General features: G+C 53.1%; 1 protein-coding gene across 4 annotated transcripts in view; it reads right to left on the reverse strand.

Annotated features, from left to right (window-relative positions):
* Nucleotides 1-17990, reverse strand: part of TNS1 (tensin 1) — a 185873-nt gene that overhangs the window by 76837 nt on the left and 91046 nt on the right. For all 4 annotated transcript variants that reach the window (XM_061187226.1, XM_061187233.1, XM_061187224.1 and 1 more), the window contains 12 exons: nt 17838-17887; nt 15410-15581; nt 13024-13074; nt 11763-11885; nt 11311-11375; nt 9649-9732; nt 6523-6635; nt 6030-6090; nt 5706-5781; nt 4982-5111; nt 3543-3608; nt 2271-2387 (listed from right to left, as the gene is read on the reverse strand). In XM_061187226.1, coding sequence (XP_061043209.1) covers nt 2271-2387; nt 3543-3608; nt 4982-5111; nt 5706-5781; nt 6030-6090; nt 6523-6635; nt 9649-9732; nt 11311-11375; nt 11763-11885; nt 13024-13074; nt 15410-15577 — 1054 coding nt within the window. In that variant the 5' untranslated portion in view covers nt 15578-15581; nt 17838-17887. The remainder of the gene's footprint in view (nt 1-2270; nt 2388-3542; nt 3609-4981; nt 5112-5705; nt 5782-6029; nt 6091-6522; nt 6636-9648; nt 9733-11310; nt 11376-11762; nt 11886-13023; nt 13075-15409; nt 15582-17837; nt 17888-17990) is intronic.

Consider the following 17990-nt stretch of genomic DNA (forward strand, 5'->3'; position numbering starts at 1 on the left):
GGCCTCCTGCTTCCCTCTCTTGAACCAGAGAATTAGCCAGAAGAAAATGCATTTACCTCTGGGCCCCAGAATCTAGAGCCTTTTAGAAGTGCTCCAGCCAGGAGAAGCAGGATGCGGATAAGATCACTGCTCCTGCCCCGGGGCCACCCCACTGACTCTCCTGTCCCTGTGGGGGATGCAGCCCAGTGACAGTGGGGAGTACACAGTGGGACAGCCTGGGTCTGCCCGGGTGACCACTCCAGCCGCCCAGCTCCGGGCCCGGGCCAGCCAGGCCAGGGAAGAGGACGGCAGGGCTGTGAGCTGCTCCCCCTGCCTTCCCTTCCCACCCTTGGGCGCAGGGCCAGTGTCTCAGCCTCCAGACAGGAGCCCCTCTGTCCCTACAGGACGAGCTGACCTTTAACTGGCCAAAAGATCCTACTGGTTCCATCCCCCTGCCTGCGAGAGCAGACCAGAGGAGAGAGGAGGGCGGGCAAGGGGGAGGGAGAGGAGCCCAGGGCCTCCCTCTCCCCTTCCTTCCTCCCCCTTCCCTGCCTCTGGTACCAGCCTCCTGCTCAGTCCGCCTGCTTCCTTCCCTCACGGCTGACTGTGTCCCAAGCCCCATCCTTCCCGCAGCCCCTCCTTTCCCCTTAATTGTTTTACCTTTTGTTTGCCTGGCACTTTATAGTTTACTAAATGTTTTTACATTTATCATCGCATTGAATCCACACCAGGGAGAGATGGAGGGACATTGAAAATTCCTTCCAATTGCCAAGTGTTCTTGTTAAAAATGCATACATCCCCCAGAACGATGAACAATTAGGCTGGCAGCCACCGGTACCTCAGGACTGATTCATTTCATCCTCTGCCTTCTCCCCAGCTACAGGGCACAAGGGGACGTGGTTGGAGCAGGAAGAGGAGTGCTTTTGGGGGCAGCCTCAGCACAGTAGGGAGGACCCTGGTGGAGTGTCTAGGCCCCTGGAGGGGTGGGGGAGAAGTGCAGGAACTAGGTAGGGAGAGGACAAACTTTCACCATTGCAACACTGCACATGAACTTCTCTCACCAAACCCTAAATTCTAGCCTAAGCATCGCCCTCATCCCACTCCCTCTGAACTGCATCGCTCATTCTGGTGTCTCTAAGGTCAGAGGGAGAATCTTTATGCAGGAAAAGGCCTAAAAGACTTTCAGTGTGGCGTGAACAAATCCAAAACCTCAGAGGTGGAGACCAGGGTGAGGGTCCCTGGTCTACCTAATCCAGCTCTGACACATGGCCCAGGGTCCCCACCCCAGGACAAGCTTCAGCTGGGAGGAGAGGCACAGAGGCTGGGTGCTGGTGTCCTTGAAAGGACATATCCTGGTCATGGGGGTAAATCAAGAGATGCTTCCTTCTGGGCCAGGGGGCGGGGGCAGGTCTTAGTTACCCTGGCTGAAAACTGATGGGGGGGATGGGCCAACGGTCCTGAGGTCCTCCCAGCTTCCACATTCCGTGATCCTGGCACCAAATCAGGGTAACAAGCCTGTGGCCAAACTCCAGACAGGGCGTCTCAAGAGTTCCTGAGCTCCAGACATGCTCATTCTCAGGGGCCCACCCTGCATCCCATCACACATACTCAAATGAACCACATAAATCAATAGAACTCATATATAGCTCTCAAGAGTTGAACTGAGTTGTGGATAACCATTTGACATTATATTAGGTTTTGTTGCTAAATTAAACATGTATTAATTTCAGTTCTGCTGCTTTCTTTTCAAATTTTGGAGCCTACCAGGTTGTTTCCAGCTCACAAACATTTTCATTGGCTGTTGATGAAAGCTTGTGGGTCCTAAATGCTGTGTCTACCTTCCTAGTGCTCTGACCCCAGAGAACTCAGGCAGCGAGCCTGGAGAAATCCAACAACGGGGTTAAAAGAAATCTAACAAATGCTGTATTTTAAGCACAGAAGGGTATCTCAAGCTCCACGCAAGGCCACTTCCTCCAAGGAGCCCTCCCAGACCACTCCAGCTCTCAAGAATCCATCCCCTGACAATCTCAGAGCATTCGCTGCCTATGGGACTCATTCGGCACCAAGGATACACCCTTGTATGGCTGTTTTGCTTCATTCTTTAGCTCATTCATGTTTTGTTTTACCTTCCCCCACTGAACTGTGAGCTCTCAGAGGTGCTTTGGACCTCTCCTCTGCACCTCCCCTCCCTCTGAGCCCAGTATGGTGTCATAGCAAACCAAGAGAGCTGAGGCCATGCGAGCAGGGGCTGTGCAGTCGCAGAGGGGCTGGAAGCCACTGGTCCCACCTACCCTCCATGCCATCATCTTGATGCCCATTGAAGTTGTCGTAGGAATCCCAGCGGATGAGGGGGTCGGAGGTGTTATAGTCCACAGACACGCTTGGCCCGTTCTCCAGGTGTTCCATGCCTTAGAAAATGGGAAAGGCGGAGACGACAGTGAAGAGAAAGAAAAAACCGATCGGCAGCTGGAAAAACAGAGGAAACCAACAAGTTCCCTAAGGATGCTCCCTAAGGGACTTCTCATTTTCTTGACCATGCCGAGGCAGGACCACTCGCTTAAGTTGGATGGAGAACCCAGGAGTCTGGTTTCTTGCATTCTTGAAAAGGTTCACACCAGGTCATAAGGGTAAATAAGGACAGCAGCACTGAGCAACAAAGACCCTTTAGAAGAAAGCTGGGGGACCCTCTGGCTGGGTGGCTGCCTCTTTCTCTTCTGTGTCCCAGGGGCCCCTGGGGCAGTGCCAAGAGTCCAGAGAGTCTGGCCCTGGAGTCAGAGGGGAGTGCAGGAGAGGCTTGTGATGGGCTGCACGGGGTCACGGACAGCAGGCAAATCACAGCCTTGACATTGAGAGGACACAGGTCACCCCAGCCATCTCCCTGCCCTTCCACTTAAGATGCTTGCCACTGCAGGCAGAAATCTGAGGAGAGAGGCAGAATCTCTCCTACACATCCAGAGAAAGCCCAGGATGCAGACAGCATAAGCTACAAGTCAGGCCTTCTGGGTGAGTTACCTTCCTGACCCAGCAGTCCTTTCTTTAGTCTACCCAGAGTCCCTCTGCTGTAACCTGACTTCACCTCTTCCTATTCTGTTCCCAAATAAGATGAAGAACAACTGGTCTCCACATATAACCAGTCTAACGGCTTAAAGGCTATTATTAAATTGGCCTTCTCATCTTCAGGTTGAATCACCTCAGTTCTCATAAATACTTATCGTCCATCCAGCACCTTTGAGAGTCCCCTTGGCCACTCCTTCCATCCACCACAGCCTTCAGTCTCTGAATATAATAGGATGATGACCTAATGGGGCCAGAACAGTTTATCCAACCCAGCGCCTCTCTGTCTACTTTTTTATTTTTATTATCCAGAGATTAAGTCACTGGTTCATGTTTAGCTGGGGGTCCACTATGATACCCAGATCTTTTACTGCTGGCCTGACTCTCAACCACAGGTAACTTGATATTTGTAGAGCAGATCAGTGGGAAAATGGTAGAGGTGAGTTGAGGTGGGGCAGGGCAGAGTGGAGGGAAGGGAATGAATCAATGGATTCTAACTTGGCATTTACCTTGAATTTTCTCTGGTCCATAAGAAAACACAAATTCAACTTTGCCATATTCTGGAAATCGATCATCTGAAAAAAGGAGAAGGAAAAACAAAAATGGGCAACTGATTCCCAAAAGAGGACTCCACAAAAAGTTTTCTTCTAGAAAAGTTTAAAGTAATACATGTATACATGGTTGATAATATAATAAGTAGTATATATAATGATATTAAGTCTCCTACCCACCCTAGCCCTGTCTTACCTGTCTGAGGTAACCATTTCTTACCATTTCTATTTCTTGTTCTACGAGCAGTTACCTCTAAGACGCTAAATAATAGCTACAGTTTTTATGCCACTATTTCTAGATATATCAGTTTTAAATAATCTTCACTGATTCACCACTATGAAGATGAATAATTTGGATCACTTATAGTATTCCCACCTCCCTTCTTAAATCTGGTTTATTATTATTATTACTATTACTACTGTTGTTATTATTAATTCACCCTTTTGATCACCTCTGAAACTTTCAATACGACGGTTAAGCCTCTATTTCTTGATCTGTCCATTTCCGATGGTGCCCTGATTCCCTCCATGTAGGAGGAGGAAGTTTGTGCCCCTCCCTTCTCCCACCTCTCCACAACCCTACATTTATTTTGTCAGCTATTCTTTTACTTTCTTTGTTAAGACTGATGACATTTACATTCTCTTCTGCAATTATAACAGCATCTTCTGCTTTTGCTCTCCTGGCTCCGGTACAGGGAAAGCTCATCATAGAAACATCCTTCTCCTGCATGACCCAGACCACACTGGGGGATCAGGCCTCTCCTCCTCAGAGCCCCAGCCCCGTGCTCTGATCTCTGCCTGAGCCCAATCTGCACAAAGATCACCATTCACTGCTTGCAGGAAGGGAAGTTACAGCAGGGGTGGTGTCTGCTCCCCGGAGCACCCATCACGCCTGTGTATATCTCCATCACCGCAAGCATCACTTCATAGTATCATGTCTGTTTGTCTCTTTCTCCCATAAGACTGTGAGCTCCCTGAAGGCAGGGCCCGACTTCTTTCTCTTTGTATCATAGTATCATGTCTGTTTGTCTCTTTCTCCTATAAGACTGTGAGCTCCCTGAGGGTAGGGCCTGACTTCTTTCTCTTTGTATCACCAGGGTCTAGCACATGCCTGGCACATACAGACACACAGTGATGCTGGTGGATTTATAGATGGACAGATGGATGGATGGGTGGATGGGTGGATGGATGTGGACATGTCCTGGCCCTGAATGTAATATAGATAAAACCTTAAATGGATAGAGGAAAGAAGCAAAGGGAGACAGCTCCCTGACCACCTCCCTTCCCATGGGAAAACGGTCACCCTTCACTGCTGCCATAGCCCCTCCATTATTGCTCTCCTATCCTGTGGTCTAATTATTCCTTGCTAGGTCTGCCTCTCTACTCAACGAGCCCACCTTTGAAGGCATCGTCAAGGTCCTCCTTCCCAAAGACAACCCCCAGATCATGGATGGCGCAGGTATGGAACTGCACGCGGAAGATGACGTCTCGGGCTGGGCTCCGGAACTTCTTGTGGTAGCACTTCAGCTGGGTGGGAAAGAGAGCAGAGCCCATCAGGGGCCCGAAGGTAGAAAGTTAGTCCCAAGAAGCCTCCTTATCAGCTCCACGACTAAGCCCCAAACCCAGTGAGGAAGAGGTCACCAACCCCAAACAGGATCTCAGAGCTCTCTGGGGAAACTTCCAGAACAGCAGAGAGTTGAAAGCCAATCTTGCCCTGTGGGGACAAAGCTATCCTCCCAAGAAGTTCCTGTACACCAGTCAGAATGGACAACGTAGGAGTGGATTTAAATCACAGGAGGAAGGAGTGAAGTTAGAATTGAGGGAGTCCTTGTCTCCAGCAGGAAGCCCGGAGGTAACGGCTCACACAGAGACATATGTCCCTGGAGATACTCCAGAACAAGAGGCAAGCCCGGGGGAAGGCACATCCAACACCAAGCCAGGGGATGGACAAGGACCGTCAAGGTTGGAAGGCCTTGCAGGGCTCCTGAGAGCCAACGATCCCAAGGCTGGTGGCCCACCAGGAGTGACGCTCTTGTCCAGAGAGGCAGAAGGGGAGCAGGAAGAGAAAAGGAAGAAAAAATAAACGGCGGTGCGGGGGCTTGAGACAGAGGGGCAACTTACCAAGATGTCTCCCTTCAAGAGCAGCCCGGGCTCGATGGTGATGCAGATGCTGGTCTGGCTGTCTCCTTGGACGTTGCTATGGGAGCGAGGCAGGCAGAGGGAGAGAGGGCTGCTGAGGCGGCCGGGCAGTGCACTTTCTCCCAGCTGCCCCTCTGCCAGGGGGCTACTGGGAAAGCTCACTGACCCATCCCTCATCCCTACCCTAGAAGTCCTCCTAGAAAAGGTCCTAGGCAGCCCCCCAACCCCGGCCCCCAGCCCCCAGTCCTCAGTCCTCAGCCTTGGACCTCCGGCATCCCTGGCCTCTCATCCCCGTGGAATACCTACTAGATACCAGATGTGTAAACAGGTTGCATGGCCTGGTAGATCCGGAGAAATGGCCGACACCCTGTAAGGGAGGGGTGCTATTAGCCAAGACAGCAGAAACAGCGGGAGGAGGAAGGGGGATAGGAGAGATGAAGGAAGGAAGGATCGGCCAGGAGGAGGAAAGGTAAGAAAGGGGGAAAGGGAAGAAAGGGAAGGAGGAAAAGAGGAAGGAGAAATGGAAAAAGAAAGAAGAAATGCTAACTTTTCATTTAAAAGGCATTTTGAGTTTACAAAAACACTACACCGTCCAGCGTCACCTGCCCACAGGCACTGCCAGTATCCAACCCATTTTGAAAATGAATCAACTGGGGCTGAGAGAAATAGGAAGTGGTACAGTTGAGACTCCAAGCCTAAGACTGCAGCTAGGCCGCATTTTTACCCCCCAAGGCTGCCTCCTAAGACAAAGAGATGGAAGACAGGAGGGGAATGGAAGGTAGAGGGCTCGGGCAGGTACCTCCTTTAGACTCAAAGTTGGGGATGCCATGCATGATCACGTGGTGCAGAAACAAGGGCTTGTTGTTCATTTTGATGGAGCCAGAGAGCAGGCCGCTGAAATAGTGCACGTACCTGGAGCAGGGAGAAGGGCAGCTTCAGCCAGGGAGGCCTCTGCTGGAGCAGAGCCATTCTGTTCTCTTTTCCCCTGGCATATTGCCCTAGGTTGCCCTGCCAACTTCCCCCCCCAACAAACCCCCAGGCCTCCTGGCAGGTGGGGTCTCCACCCTTACTGCCTGTAGCCCCAGGAGGGCGAACAGGTACTACTACATCTGGAGTGGGGTCCAGCCAAACCTCCCACTTGGGGTTCTCTGGCGCCTCCTGGTGGTCAATGTGGCCATCTCTTTCCTGCTTCACTCCCGGCCCAGGAATCTCCTGCTGGACCAAATGCCCTCCCACACATCCGACAGGCATCATTTAGCTGTTCACTACCGCACAAGGCAGGGTGATCAACCATCAGACAGCTCTGACACCCTTACACCAAGCCCAAACCAACCTTGCATTTGTACCCACAGGACCCAGGTTCTGCTCCCACAAGACCCACCAACCACATGACAATCCAGCAAATAGTAAGAGCTTAGTAATTCTAGTCCTTCATTTTTTTATATCACGCTGAAGGGTACAAAATTCCTCTGTACCATTTCATTTGATATTAGAGGATATCTAACTTCCACTAAGTATTCCTATCTCTAGGGTCAACATGCCCCAATTCCCTTAACAAAGATCTCGTTGGAAGAATGGAAGGAATAAGCCATCCCCACTCGTTCTAGAAGAGAGGGAAAATTAGGTCCAGAAAGGGTCATCAGCCTCCCAAAGGCACACTGCAAGAGCACACAAAGGTGGGAGGAAAGCGGGTGGGAGGAGAAGGGAAGCAGTCTCACTCCAATGCATCTACTAGAAGGAGAGGCCAATCCTTTTGGTTGGTGTGTCCTCCTTTTCTGACGGGCCAGAGGATGCCAAGCTGGGTCAGCTGGACCAATCAGAATGCATTCTGATTTGAGGCGGGTGAGACCAGAATGCTCATAACCATGACAATGGTCTCGTCCTGTCTTTTGGCTCCTTGGCCCACCTCCAGGCCTGTGGGCCTCTGTCCCTGGGCTGGGGTGGGGCCACCTTGGACTATCCCAGCAAGATAATCTGATGGGCAGCACCAGCTCCTATTCAGGCCCCTGCCCAGCCCCCAGCCCCCTTGCTCAAACCGGAAACCTGGAATGGCGGGTTCCTATCAGATCTTCAGATCGTGCCAACAGGATGTGTCTGTGTGCTGGGGACAATGAGCCCGGGGTGGGGTGACAATGAATGGGGGAGCTGCAGGCAAAGCCCCTCCCTCCCTCTCTCCCTTCCCTCCTCTCCTCCAGCTGCTCCAATCCCTGCAAGCGACACTGACAAGAAGGCGGGAAAGTGGCAACGAATGCCACTTTCCCAACAGCTGCACTTCCACATTTGGGCACAGACAGAATTACCCACCCATGAGCAGATGCAGTTGCAGATATGAGCTGCAAGGCAGATACAGATAATGTAAACACGGACACACACACACACACACACACACACACACACCCCAATGGCATGCTACGTAAGCACACATTGAGCACGGTGGAATCCCTGAACAATCCTGGTCCTGAGAGGTAACACTAATGCCCATTCTCCAGGCTTTCCGCTTCAGAAATGTGACAGCTCTGCCCACTCTCTCCAAGCCACATTGTGCCATCGTAACATCATGCTCCTCTATTTGAACCTCTTATCTTTCAAGGTCAAGGGCCAGACTCGTGACCAAGGCCACCAGCCACAGGTAGCAAGTCAGGATCTTGAATAATACTTCTTTCCTCCCTGAGACTTCTTCCCTGGGAAGACTCTCACTGATCCACAGCTGCTGTTTCTGGCAGCCTAGTCAGAATTTTCTGCACATAAAGACATTCCGTTTCTGATCTCTGACCCAGAGGCTGGCTACCAGCTGTCCTGTGCCAGTTGTAAGGCGCTGGTTGCCTGAGGACTCACTCACTTCTGCTTGGGCTTCCTGCTACAATGGTGGAAACAGTCCCCAGTGGTGCCGGCACACTTTTAGCCAGGCAAGGTAGGGGTGATGGGGTGTGAGTTGGGGACCCCCAGCATGGAGAGGCTGGAAAGCTCCATCCAGAGGCTGGATCTGTAGCTAGGGGGTCCTGCTTGCCCAGTCAGTGTTCCAAAGGGCTAAAAAAGTCAGTGAGACATTGTGGCCTTTATACTTGCTGTTCCCTCTACCTGGACCGTTTACCCCAGACCTTTACTTAGATGTTTCCTTCTCCCTTCTCAGACCTCACCTCACATGTCATCTTCTCAGAAAGGTCAGCACACTGGAATCAGCCCCTCATGTCCACCCCTGTCATTCCCTAGCCCGTCGTGTTCTGTTTTGGTTTTTTCCCCATCAAAGCACTTATCACTGTCTGAAATGACCTTGAAGGTTTATTTACTTGTGTAATGTCCATCTTTCCCAATACAACATCAGCTCACTAAGGGCAAAAGACTCTGTCCTGTCCAACTAGATACCTCCAGCACTTGGAACATCCTAGAGTACCTAAAATTTGCCAAATGAAAGAAGGAATCCATCCCTGCCCTGCTTCCTGCCTGGACTGTTGTGGACCACACGGGTGAGAGACCATTGTAAAATTTTAAAGCTCTCACAGCAGAAGGTGACCCTTATCACGAACATCTGTGACCTCCTCGGGGCAGGTGGCAGTGACATCAGCCTCCTGTAGACCCATCAAAACACGGAAGCATCCCTGCTGCCAGGACCAAGAAAGGCACTGCCTTCTTATACAAGCTGCCCTCTTGTACCTCCCCCACCGCTGGCCCTGCTGCTCTCTGGCACCAACCTCAGGAGCCAGCTGCCATGCCCCACTGCGAGCATACACAGCTGCTCACGGCTTCACCCACGTCCCTGAGCTCACACCCCTCCAGGCTGGCACCTGAACACGCATGCTTGGTATACCCCCACCTAGGCGTGCTGCTTCACCCACCATGGGTACACGAGGCTAGCTCCCACGTATAGCGAGCACACACACGCACACACACACACACACGCACTGGGCCAACAGCCCTGGAGACCTACCTTCTCTGGGATGGCTGGCCAATGGGTACAATCTTATCCTCGTAGAACCGCTTCATTGCAAACCGGTCCAGGGCCTGGTCGGCACTGTGGGGAGAGACAGGTGGTCAGAGGAGCCAACTTCCACGAGTCCCTTTTCCACCCACCCCTGCTTCCCAGATCTGCAGAGCCCTCTGGCCACTCTGTCCTGAGACGCCTTCAGGAAAGGACTGCCCCAGCATCTCTCCATCCTGTGGGCTGCACTCCTCAGCACAAGGGCCTTGGAGCCAGGCAGCCTGGGAGCCCATCTCAAGTTCATCACTGACTTAGTGGCCTTGCAACTTGGGGCAGATTACTTAACCTTCCTGAACTTGATTTTTCTTTCCTGTCAAATGAGGTGATAACTGTGCCTTCCTTGAAGGCTGTTGTGGCAATTGAGTGAGATAACACCTATAAAGAGCTCGGCACATGTGGGCACACAGTAGGTGCACAGGAAATGTTGACCATTAAGCAAAGATTAAGCTGGGTCAGGTTTCTTAAAGTCATAAAACTACCGTCCTATTGCAAGCCCTTCATAGAGCATTCTACCCATCCTCAAAGAGATCATTTTTTAAAGAGACAGATCACATAGCTTCTCCACTCGTGACTCTCCAACGATGTCCCATCCCTCTTAGAATAAACTCCAAAGTCCTTATCAAGGATACAAGGCCCCCGGGCTCTGCCTCCTCCCAGCTTCACTTCCCACTCTTTGTCCCCTCACTCACTCGGCTCCAAGCACGCCAGCCCCTCGAATTCCCACTGCTGGCCTTTGTCCTTCCCTCTTCTCTGCCTGGAAGGTCCCCTGCCACCACCACCCCCCCCCACCCCGGACTGTACAGGACTCAGTCCTTCCCCCCTCTCGCCACTTAATTCTGCTCAAATATCACCTCCTCAAGAGGCCTCCTTTCCCCACCGTCTTGCTCTAGTCTCTGTCCTTCAAAGTACTCATCACCTGCTCTTACTGATGTGTTTGTTTACTCATTTAACATTCATGAGGGCAGTGGCCTGGCTTTGCCCACTGCTCTATTTCCAGCACCTAGAGCCTCCTGCACAGTGGCTGTTCCATAACCGTCGTCAAATGACTAAATGAATGGAGGAATTCCTCTGTCTCTCTGAAAATCCAAATCAGAATGGGAATCATCCACTGGTTGTTTCCTATTCTTGATGCAAAACACATAAGTGGGAAGATGGCCCTGCTGGCCAGAAGCAGGGGAATAGATGAGAAACCTTCCAGATGGCTCTGCTGGACCCAGATGTGATCCAATATTTCTTTGTGACTCCCTCCCTGCTCACTCAGGTAAACAGAAGGCAGTTAGGCAAAGAAAAGTGGCCCCAAGAAGCTGACTGGACAGGGTGTCCATCCATGGGCCTGCCTCCCACGGCTGCCCCTCCCCAGGGCCCCAGAGGGATGGTGTCTCCTCTCTCCTGCCCTCTGTCCAAGGGCCCCTGTCCCAGAGCTGAGGGCAGGGACATTCTCCTTTCCAGGGGCTCCTCCCCCTGTCCTCAGCACCTCTCACCTCCTCTGTCCCTATCCTCCAACCCCAAGGGAGGCAGAGGCCTTGGGTTGGTGGGGGAGGCCTTGGGTGGGTGGGGGAAGGGGGCTCTGCTGTCAATATTCAGAGAATGGGAGGCTCGGGGCCCTCTTACCTGGCAGAAATGTTGCTGTAGTGCATGTAAGCCGCGATCACAACACCTATCCTGCCTCGGTTTCCCTGAAAAAGCCCCAAAACACAAAAGCCTTTACTTCTAAGGCTGGCCCTCCTGCCCCAGAGCAAGGCAGGCAGGGGCTGCAGAGAGGGGCGGGGTTCTCAGGGAGAATCGGAGGAAGGAGGAAGCGGATGGGGCTGAGTCTCAAAAAGAAGAAACACAGCTGATCGTCCACCACACGTGAGTGACCCACGGGCTGGTACCTCCACTTCCTGGGGGTGCACCCCAGACAGAATCGATTATCCCCAAGAAGGAGAATACACACAAACGAACTTGCACGCTCACACAATCCAGTGATACGGGCAGGTGCATACACTCATCCAAGGATATATTCGTGCACGGGCATGAACACGCACACACACACACAGACATCCTGCAGCCCCCGCTCTGACCTTGTTGTGTAGAACGACAACGTTGTGGGGATCTGCGTTGAGCCAAGTGTCCATGGCCTTGCAGACACTGCAGATCTTCTCCAGGGCTGGGGTGTGGAGGTCGGGCCAGCCAAATTCCAGTACCTGTGGCCCAAGCCAGGAGTGAGAAGTGGCAGAAGTCCAGAGAGTCAACGGGCGGGGGGGTAGGGAGGTGCCCACACATGCCACACGCCAGCCCCGCAGCGATGCCACCAGCAGCAGGGCCTCAGTTCCTGCCCTGCACGTCAACCCTCTGGAAGGCAGGGGCGTGGAGGCAAAGGACACTGACCCAGGCCTAGAGACCCTGGGTTCTGACACTGGCTCCCTGTGGGCCTCAGGCCAGTCACAGCCCCTTCCCCAGTCCCAGTTTCTGATTTGTGTATAAAGCAAAGGCTTAGAGCCGATGGCCCCAGGTCCCTTCCATATGACTTTGACCTTAAAATGTGCTGGGAGCCTCCAGCATTGTTCCCCAGCTCTCCTCCCACAGATAACCCTGATGCCTGGCTCAGGGAGGAAGAAGGAAAGGTGAAGCCTGTTCACAGCTCTTTTCCAGGCCCTGGACACACAAACCATCAAGTTTTCAGGCCAGCCGAAGGAGGCCTGAGCGGGACAGAGAGCAGATCTGAATAGCAGTCATCAGGCTCCTTCAAACTTTTCTTAACTCACAAAACTTTAAAGTAAAAGAAAATCTGTGCTTGGAAGGGCCCAGAGAGCTCATCTAATCCAGCCCGTCCACTTTCAGAGGTGGAAACTGAGGCCCAGAGAAGTCTGCCACCCACTCAAGGTCACACAGCAACAGGCACCAGAATCCAGGGGCCGGAGCAGATGGGCACACAAAGCCCACACACAGCGCACTGAACAGCAAGTGAAAGAAAGTTGGTTGTAGGAAGGTCTATGGTGGTGATTCCCAGCTGGTTTAAATCCAGAATACTTTTCAATAAGACTCAAAATCTCACAGCTCCAGCCCCACCCCAGAGACTCTGTGTGCACCACAGATGGCAGACCTTGGTGGAAATCACTGTATTGAGCTTTGCTTTCTGTAATTCGTATTACAGAAACAATAAATATATTATTTTCTATTTTCCAAATAGAAGATGGCACTGTAAGTTTGAATAGGCTTTGCAAACTGTCATAGCACTTTCCCCCAAGATTCTAATGTGGGAACCTCAGAGGAAGGGAGCCCCCCTGTTCCCTCTTCCAGGCAGGGAGAATCCCTCCCCACCCCAAACAGCAATGGACTCACCTTGGCGTGGAGCTTTGTGATGTCAGGTCTCCGCTCAGAGAGGTTGAAAAGCTAGAAGGAGGAAAAGGAAGAGACTATGAGAAGGTTGGCCCTTTCTCTCTCCCTCTCTCTCTCTCTCTCTCTCTCTCTCTCTCTCTCTCTCTCTCTCTCTCTCCCTCTTCCCTGCTGGAAATTCTACCTACATGACCATACACGGAGTCCTACCAGATACACACTGATAGACAGGAGCTCAACTACAGGTTCTCAGGATAAAGAGGGAGAGAGAAACAAGTATGTAGACACCCAGCCACTCCCCTGGATGAGCGGACATCCTGAACTGAAGATGAGAAGGGGACAGAACCTGTCTCAGGTCCCACATGCCACCCCCAAGGTGGGCTTCTCTCCACACTGAATGGAAATCCAGTAGTGTCAAACGATAAGCATTTGGCCATCTCTGGTTTCCTCTTCACATGTCGACTTCAGAAGCTCACCGCATGAAGATGTAACTGCTCTGTGGTCGGACGCCCTCCATAGGAGGGTGCAAACTGTGCTGGGTGGGCCCTCTCAGACCCCTGACACCCCTCTCCCAGCAGACACCCCCCAACACCTGGCCACATCCCACGGGAATCCCCCAACCTCTGGATTCCCTTTTCCACCTCTGAAAGAGGCGTGCAGAACTCCCCACATCCACCTCATGGTCTGGGAAACTCAAGACCCCTGTGATGTCGCCTGGGGAGAGAAGAGGACTGCAGGGTCTGGAACGGGCAGGACGCAGCAAAAACCCATGGAATCCTGGGCTCCTGAAATAGGGCAGGATCTTAGATGGCTTCTGGTCCACTCTTGAGGCCGTAAAGGAACAAACTTTATGCCGTTAACAATGGCTAACACTTCAGTGTTACAGTGTCCACAGCCTGCCAGGCCGCACTAAGGACTTCACATCTACCACCTGCCTTAATTCTCTCCAAAACCATAGAGGTAAGTAGACCCATTTTACAGATGGGGATCCTAAGGCTTAATGAGGCTAAGTGCCAAGATCAGATAGCTGGTGAGAGCAGAGCAGCATTCCAACCCAGAACATTCTGATGTTTAAAGCCAGACTCTTAACAACGCCCAACATAGCTGATGGACGGGTCTCCGTAGAGGGCTGAAAAGTATCCCACAAAAATTCACGTCCACGCGGAACTTCAGAATGTGACTTTATTTGGAAATAGGTCCTTTGTTGATGTAAGTAGTCAAGGATCTGGAGATGAGATCATCCTGGATTCAGGGTGGGCCCCAAATCCAATGACTGGTGTCCTTATAAGAAGAGAGGACACACAGACACAGGAAAGAAGGAAGGTCACATGATGACAGAAGTAGAGACTAGAGCAAGGCCACTACAAGCCAAGGAGCCACTAGACTGCCGGGAGCCACCAGAAGATAGGAAGAGGCAAGGCAGGATTCTCCCCTGAGGGATTCAAAGGGAGCATGGCCCCACTGACACCTTGATTTGGACTTCTAGCTTCCAGACTGTGAAAAAATTAATTTTGTTGTTTTAAGCCACCTAATTTGTGGTAATTTGTTACAGCAGCCCTAGGGACCTAATACAGCCCCTACACCCCACCTCTGCTCAGACCTCCCAGGGCAGCCCCTCATGATGGTATGTCCAATCTGTGGGTCCAGCCCACAAGTACCTCCCTGTAAAGCGGGCCTGAGCGCTCCTCTGGGGCCAGGATAGATCCAATCCCCCAGGCCAGCCCTTCTGACATTAGAGACCATGGTGGGGGCGTGGAGGGGACTTCCTCCACACTGGTTAGGAGATCCTCCTGTGCCAGGTATGATCCCGGTGTCAGCAACACCAGGTCTCTCAAGACACGCTCTGCCACAACTCTGCCCTAAGACTGCTCAGAGGCACCGACAGTATGACACCTCTGCCACTTCCTGACTCTGTGACCTTAGACAAATACCCCACCTCTCTGTGTTCTCGAAAAACCGGCTTCCTAGGACTGTCGTGGTGTTAAATCTGTGGAAAGGAGTTAAAACAGGGCCTGGCTCATCACCAGGGCTCAATAATGTGAGCTTTTACCGTTATTCTCTCCTCCTGGTCAACACATGTACGTACACCCACACGCACACGCGCGTACCCACACGTACACACACACACAAACATACAAACCACACACACATACATACAAACCACACACACATACATGGACAAGCGCGCGTGCGCGCACACACACACACACACATGACTTGGCTCCAGATGCTGCATCCCAGCTGCAGAGACACTCCTTAGGGCCGAGGGCAGGTGAAGTGAGAGAAGAGGAAGAGCTGGCTCAGGGGCAGGTGGGGCAAGACACCAGCAGCAGGAGGTGGCAAGCAGAAAGGACGGGGCACTGGACCAGCGGGCAAGGGGCCCCATCCTCACCAGGTAGTTGCCTCCATGTTTGCACTTGAGCATCTGGGCCACCTCACGGAGGTTGCTCCGGAAGTTCTCCTCATTGGCTGTGCTGGGGAAGGAGACGGCGATGATCCTCTCAGTGACATACACCAGGTCCAGCTCACAGCTGTCCTCCGTGGTCCGGCTCACACTCATGTTTCTGGGGCGACAGTAGGCAGAGGCGGGTCCTGATCAGAATCCAGGCCCCCAGGACAAGGTCCAGGGAGCTACACCCCCTACACACTATATGTGGCCCCCAAATCTAACCCAGGGGGCTTGGCTGCTCCCTGACCCAGAGCCAAGGCCAGAGGCTTCCCCTGGCAAGGCCAGTGCAGCCCACGAGCCCAGTCTGGGAGCACCAGGGAGAACAGAGCTGGGCAGGAGCTGGCAAGGATCTCAGGCCATTTCAGAACCAAAGAGTGATGACACCAATCCTAGGTGCTCATCAATCCTGTCGGCATTGCCTTCAACCTGTGATCCCAGAGGTCAGAGCCAGGGCCGGAACCAGCCAGGGCCCGGGAGTCCAGCTCAGCCTCCTAATATACTGTGGCCGCCTGGTCTGGCAGAAGTTTCTCGAAGGATCCCCGGACGGCTCCGGAAGAGGAAGGAGAGCCTGAACTGGGTCCTCTCACATCCCGGAGCTAGCCTTCTGCTGCCCTCCCCTTGCTCTGAGCTGTGGAGTGGGCGGGGAGGCCCCTCAGGAGCAGGGGCAGCTCAGGTGACATGCTCACCTGGGCTCCAGGTAAGCCAGACCACAGCACACATTCCAGCCCTCCCCAGAGGCAAGACAACTCCTGCCCTTTGTTCCCTGGCTCTCTCCCCACCTCTGGCAGCTCCCACTGCCCCGCAGGGCTGCTTCCTACCAGTGACCTCCCTGATTTCTAAGGGCTCAGGAAACAGAGGGGGCTGCCGCAGCGGCAGGTGATCCCCAGACATCCCAGTGCCACTTGAGCTCCTCAGAGAGGTGGGGAGCCCCCTGGGCTGGGCACCGGGTGAGGGGAGGTGGGGTCTCACACCTTTACACCTCACCCAACTGTTCTTCCAAAGGAGGGTCCAGGGTGCCCACTGGGGAGCTGATGGGAAGGGGAAATGGGTCTCAGGACACTGGCATTCCATTCTGAAGCCCACCTGTAGTTTCTGGGGTCACCTCACACCCTCCCCTTCTTACCCCATCACCCCAGCCTCCTAGGGTCCTGCTTCCCCTCTCTACCCAAGGTGGGCAACTCACAGTTCATGTTGATAACCCTTCACTTCTGCGGGGTAAAGTTGGGACTGGAGGGGCAGCGGGAGGAATACCATGGGGTGTTTCAAAGTGACAGGGTGGCATGGGGGGTACAGCCCCAGGACACCAAGAAACGGGACAGAATACAGATCTCCACCACAGTCAGCTCCGAGCCCAACTGTGTAGATGGGGCTTGGAAATAGGAGAGCCAAGGGTGACATACAGCTTCTCCGTGGTGGCAATGACAGGGACCAAGTGGCAGAGGGGCCAGTGCGCTGGGAGCCCACTTTGAATCTGGCCTCTGAGTCCCGGTCTTTCCTTGTCCTGCAGTCTTTGGGGGCGGGGCTCCTACTCAAGGCAGAACAGCACCACCACCTGGACAACCTCAGCATCGCACTCTGCACCCACCCCAAGGTGATTCTCATCTGTAGGGGAGGAGGCGATCCTCTAAAGGGCCCCACCAGTCTCTGTGGACAGCTGGCAGCCAGACTACAACCCACTGGGAGCTTCAGCTACACACCAGACCCTCTCTGACTGGTGGTCCATATCCCTGCGGCCAGATTCTCACTCATCTCAGGAGCCTCAGGGGTGAGGGGGGAGTCAGAGAGGGAAGGGCCCAAGCCAAAAAACCAGAGAACCTGGACCCAGGAAAAAGAGACTCTGGTTGAGCAAAGCACCAAGTCCCCTGTGCATCCCCTTCCCCCAGCCCCCACCAGCTCAGCCAGATAGAGGACCTTCCTTTTATAAATGACCCTCCAACATCAGAAACCTCTGCCCGTGGAGAAGAACGGGATCTAGCACAGGCCTCAGCGCCAGCCAGTCCTGAATGAAAACCCAAGTGCTGCCTCTTAGTGGTTGTGTGACCTTTAACAAATCGCCTCACCTCCCTGAGACTCAGTTTCTTCATCTGCCAAATGGGAATAAAATACTTACCTTGCAGGGTTGTTGCAAGGACTAGATGAGATCATGCAGGTAAATGAAGAATCCAGCTCAAGGACTGGCTTCAAGCTAAAACTTTTGAGTTTCCCAGTGGCATCTACCTGCATCCTCTCGCTGTGGCTTCCACATCTGCCCGTGCTCCCTATCACGTGCTTTGTGACTTTGGTCTCGGAGACCCAGAGCCATGACTTGCTGGGAACACCCACAGTGACCTCACTGCCTGCACCCACCGCGTCCCCCATAGCCCAGGCATACCTGATGGGCTGGGGATGGGGCTGGACACTTGGCGTGACTCTGGTGGAGCTCTGGGAAAGAGAGGAGAGAAGCAGCGTTAGGGCGGTGGCCGGCTGGATGGCAGGAGAACAGCAGAGAGCTGTCCACGCGAGCAGTCAGGGCCACGGGGAAACA

Source organism: Eubalaena glacialis, chromosome 1 (genome assembly GCF_028564815.1).
Source record: "Eubalaena glacialis isolate mEubGla1 chromosome 1, mEubGla1.1.hap2.+ XY, whole genome shotgun sequence".
Classification (NCBI taxonomy): Eukaryota; Metazoa; Chordata; class Mammalia; order Artiodactyla; family Balaenidae; genus Eubalaena; species Eubalaena glacialis.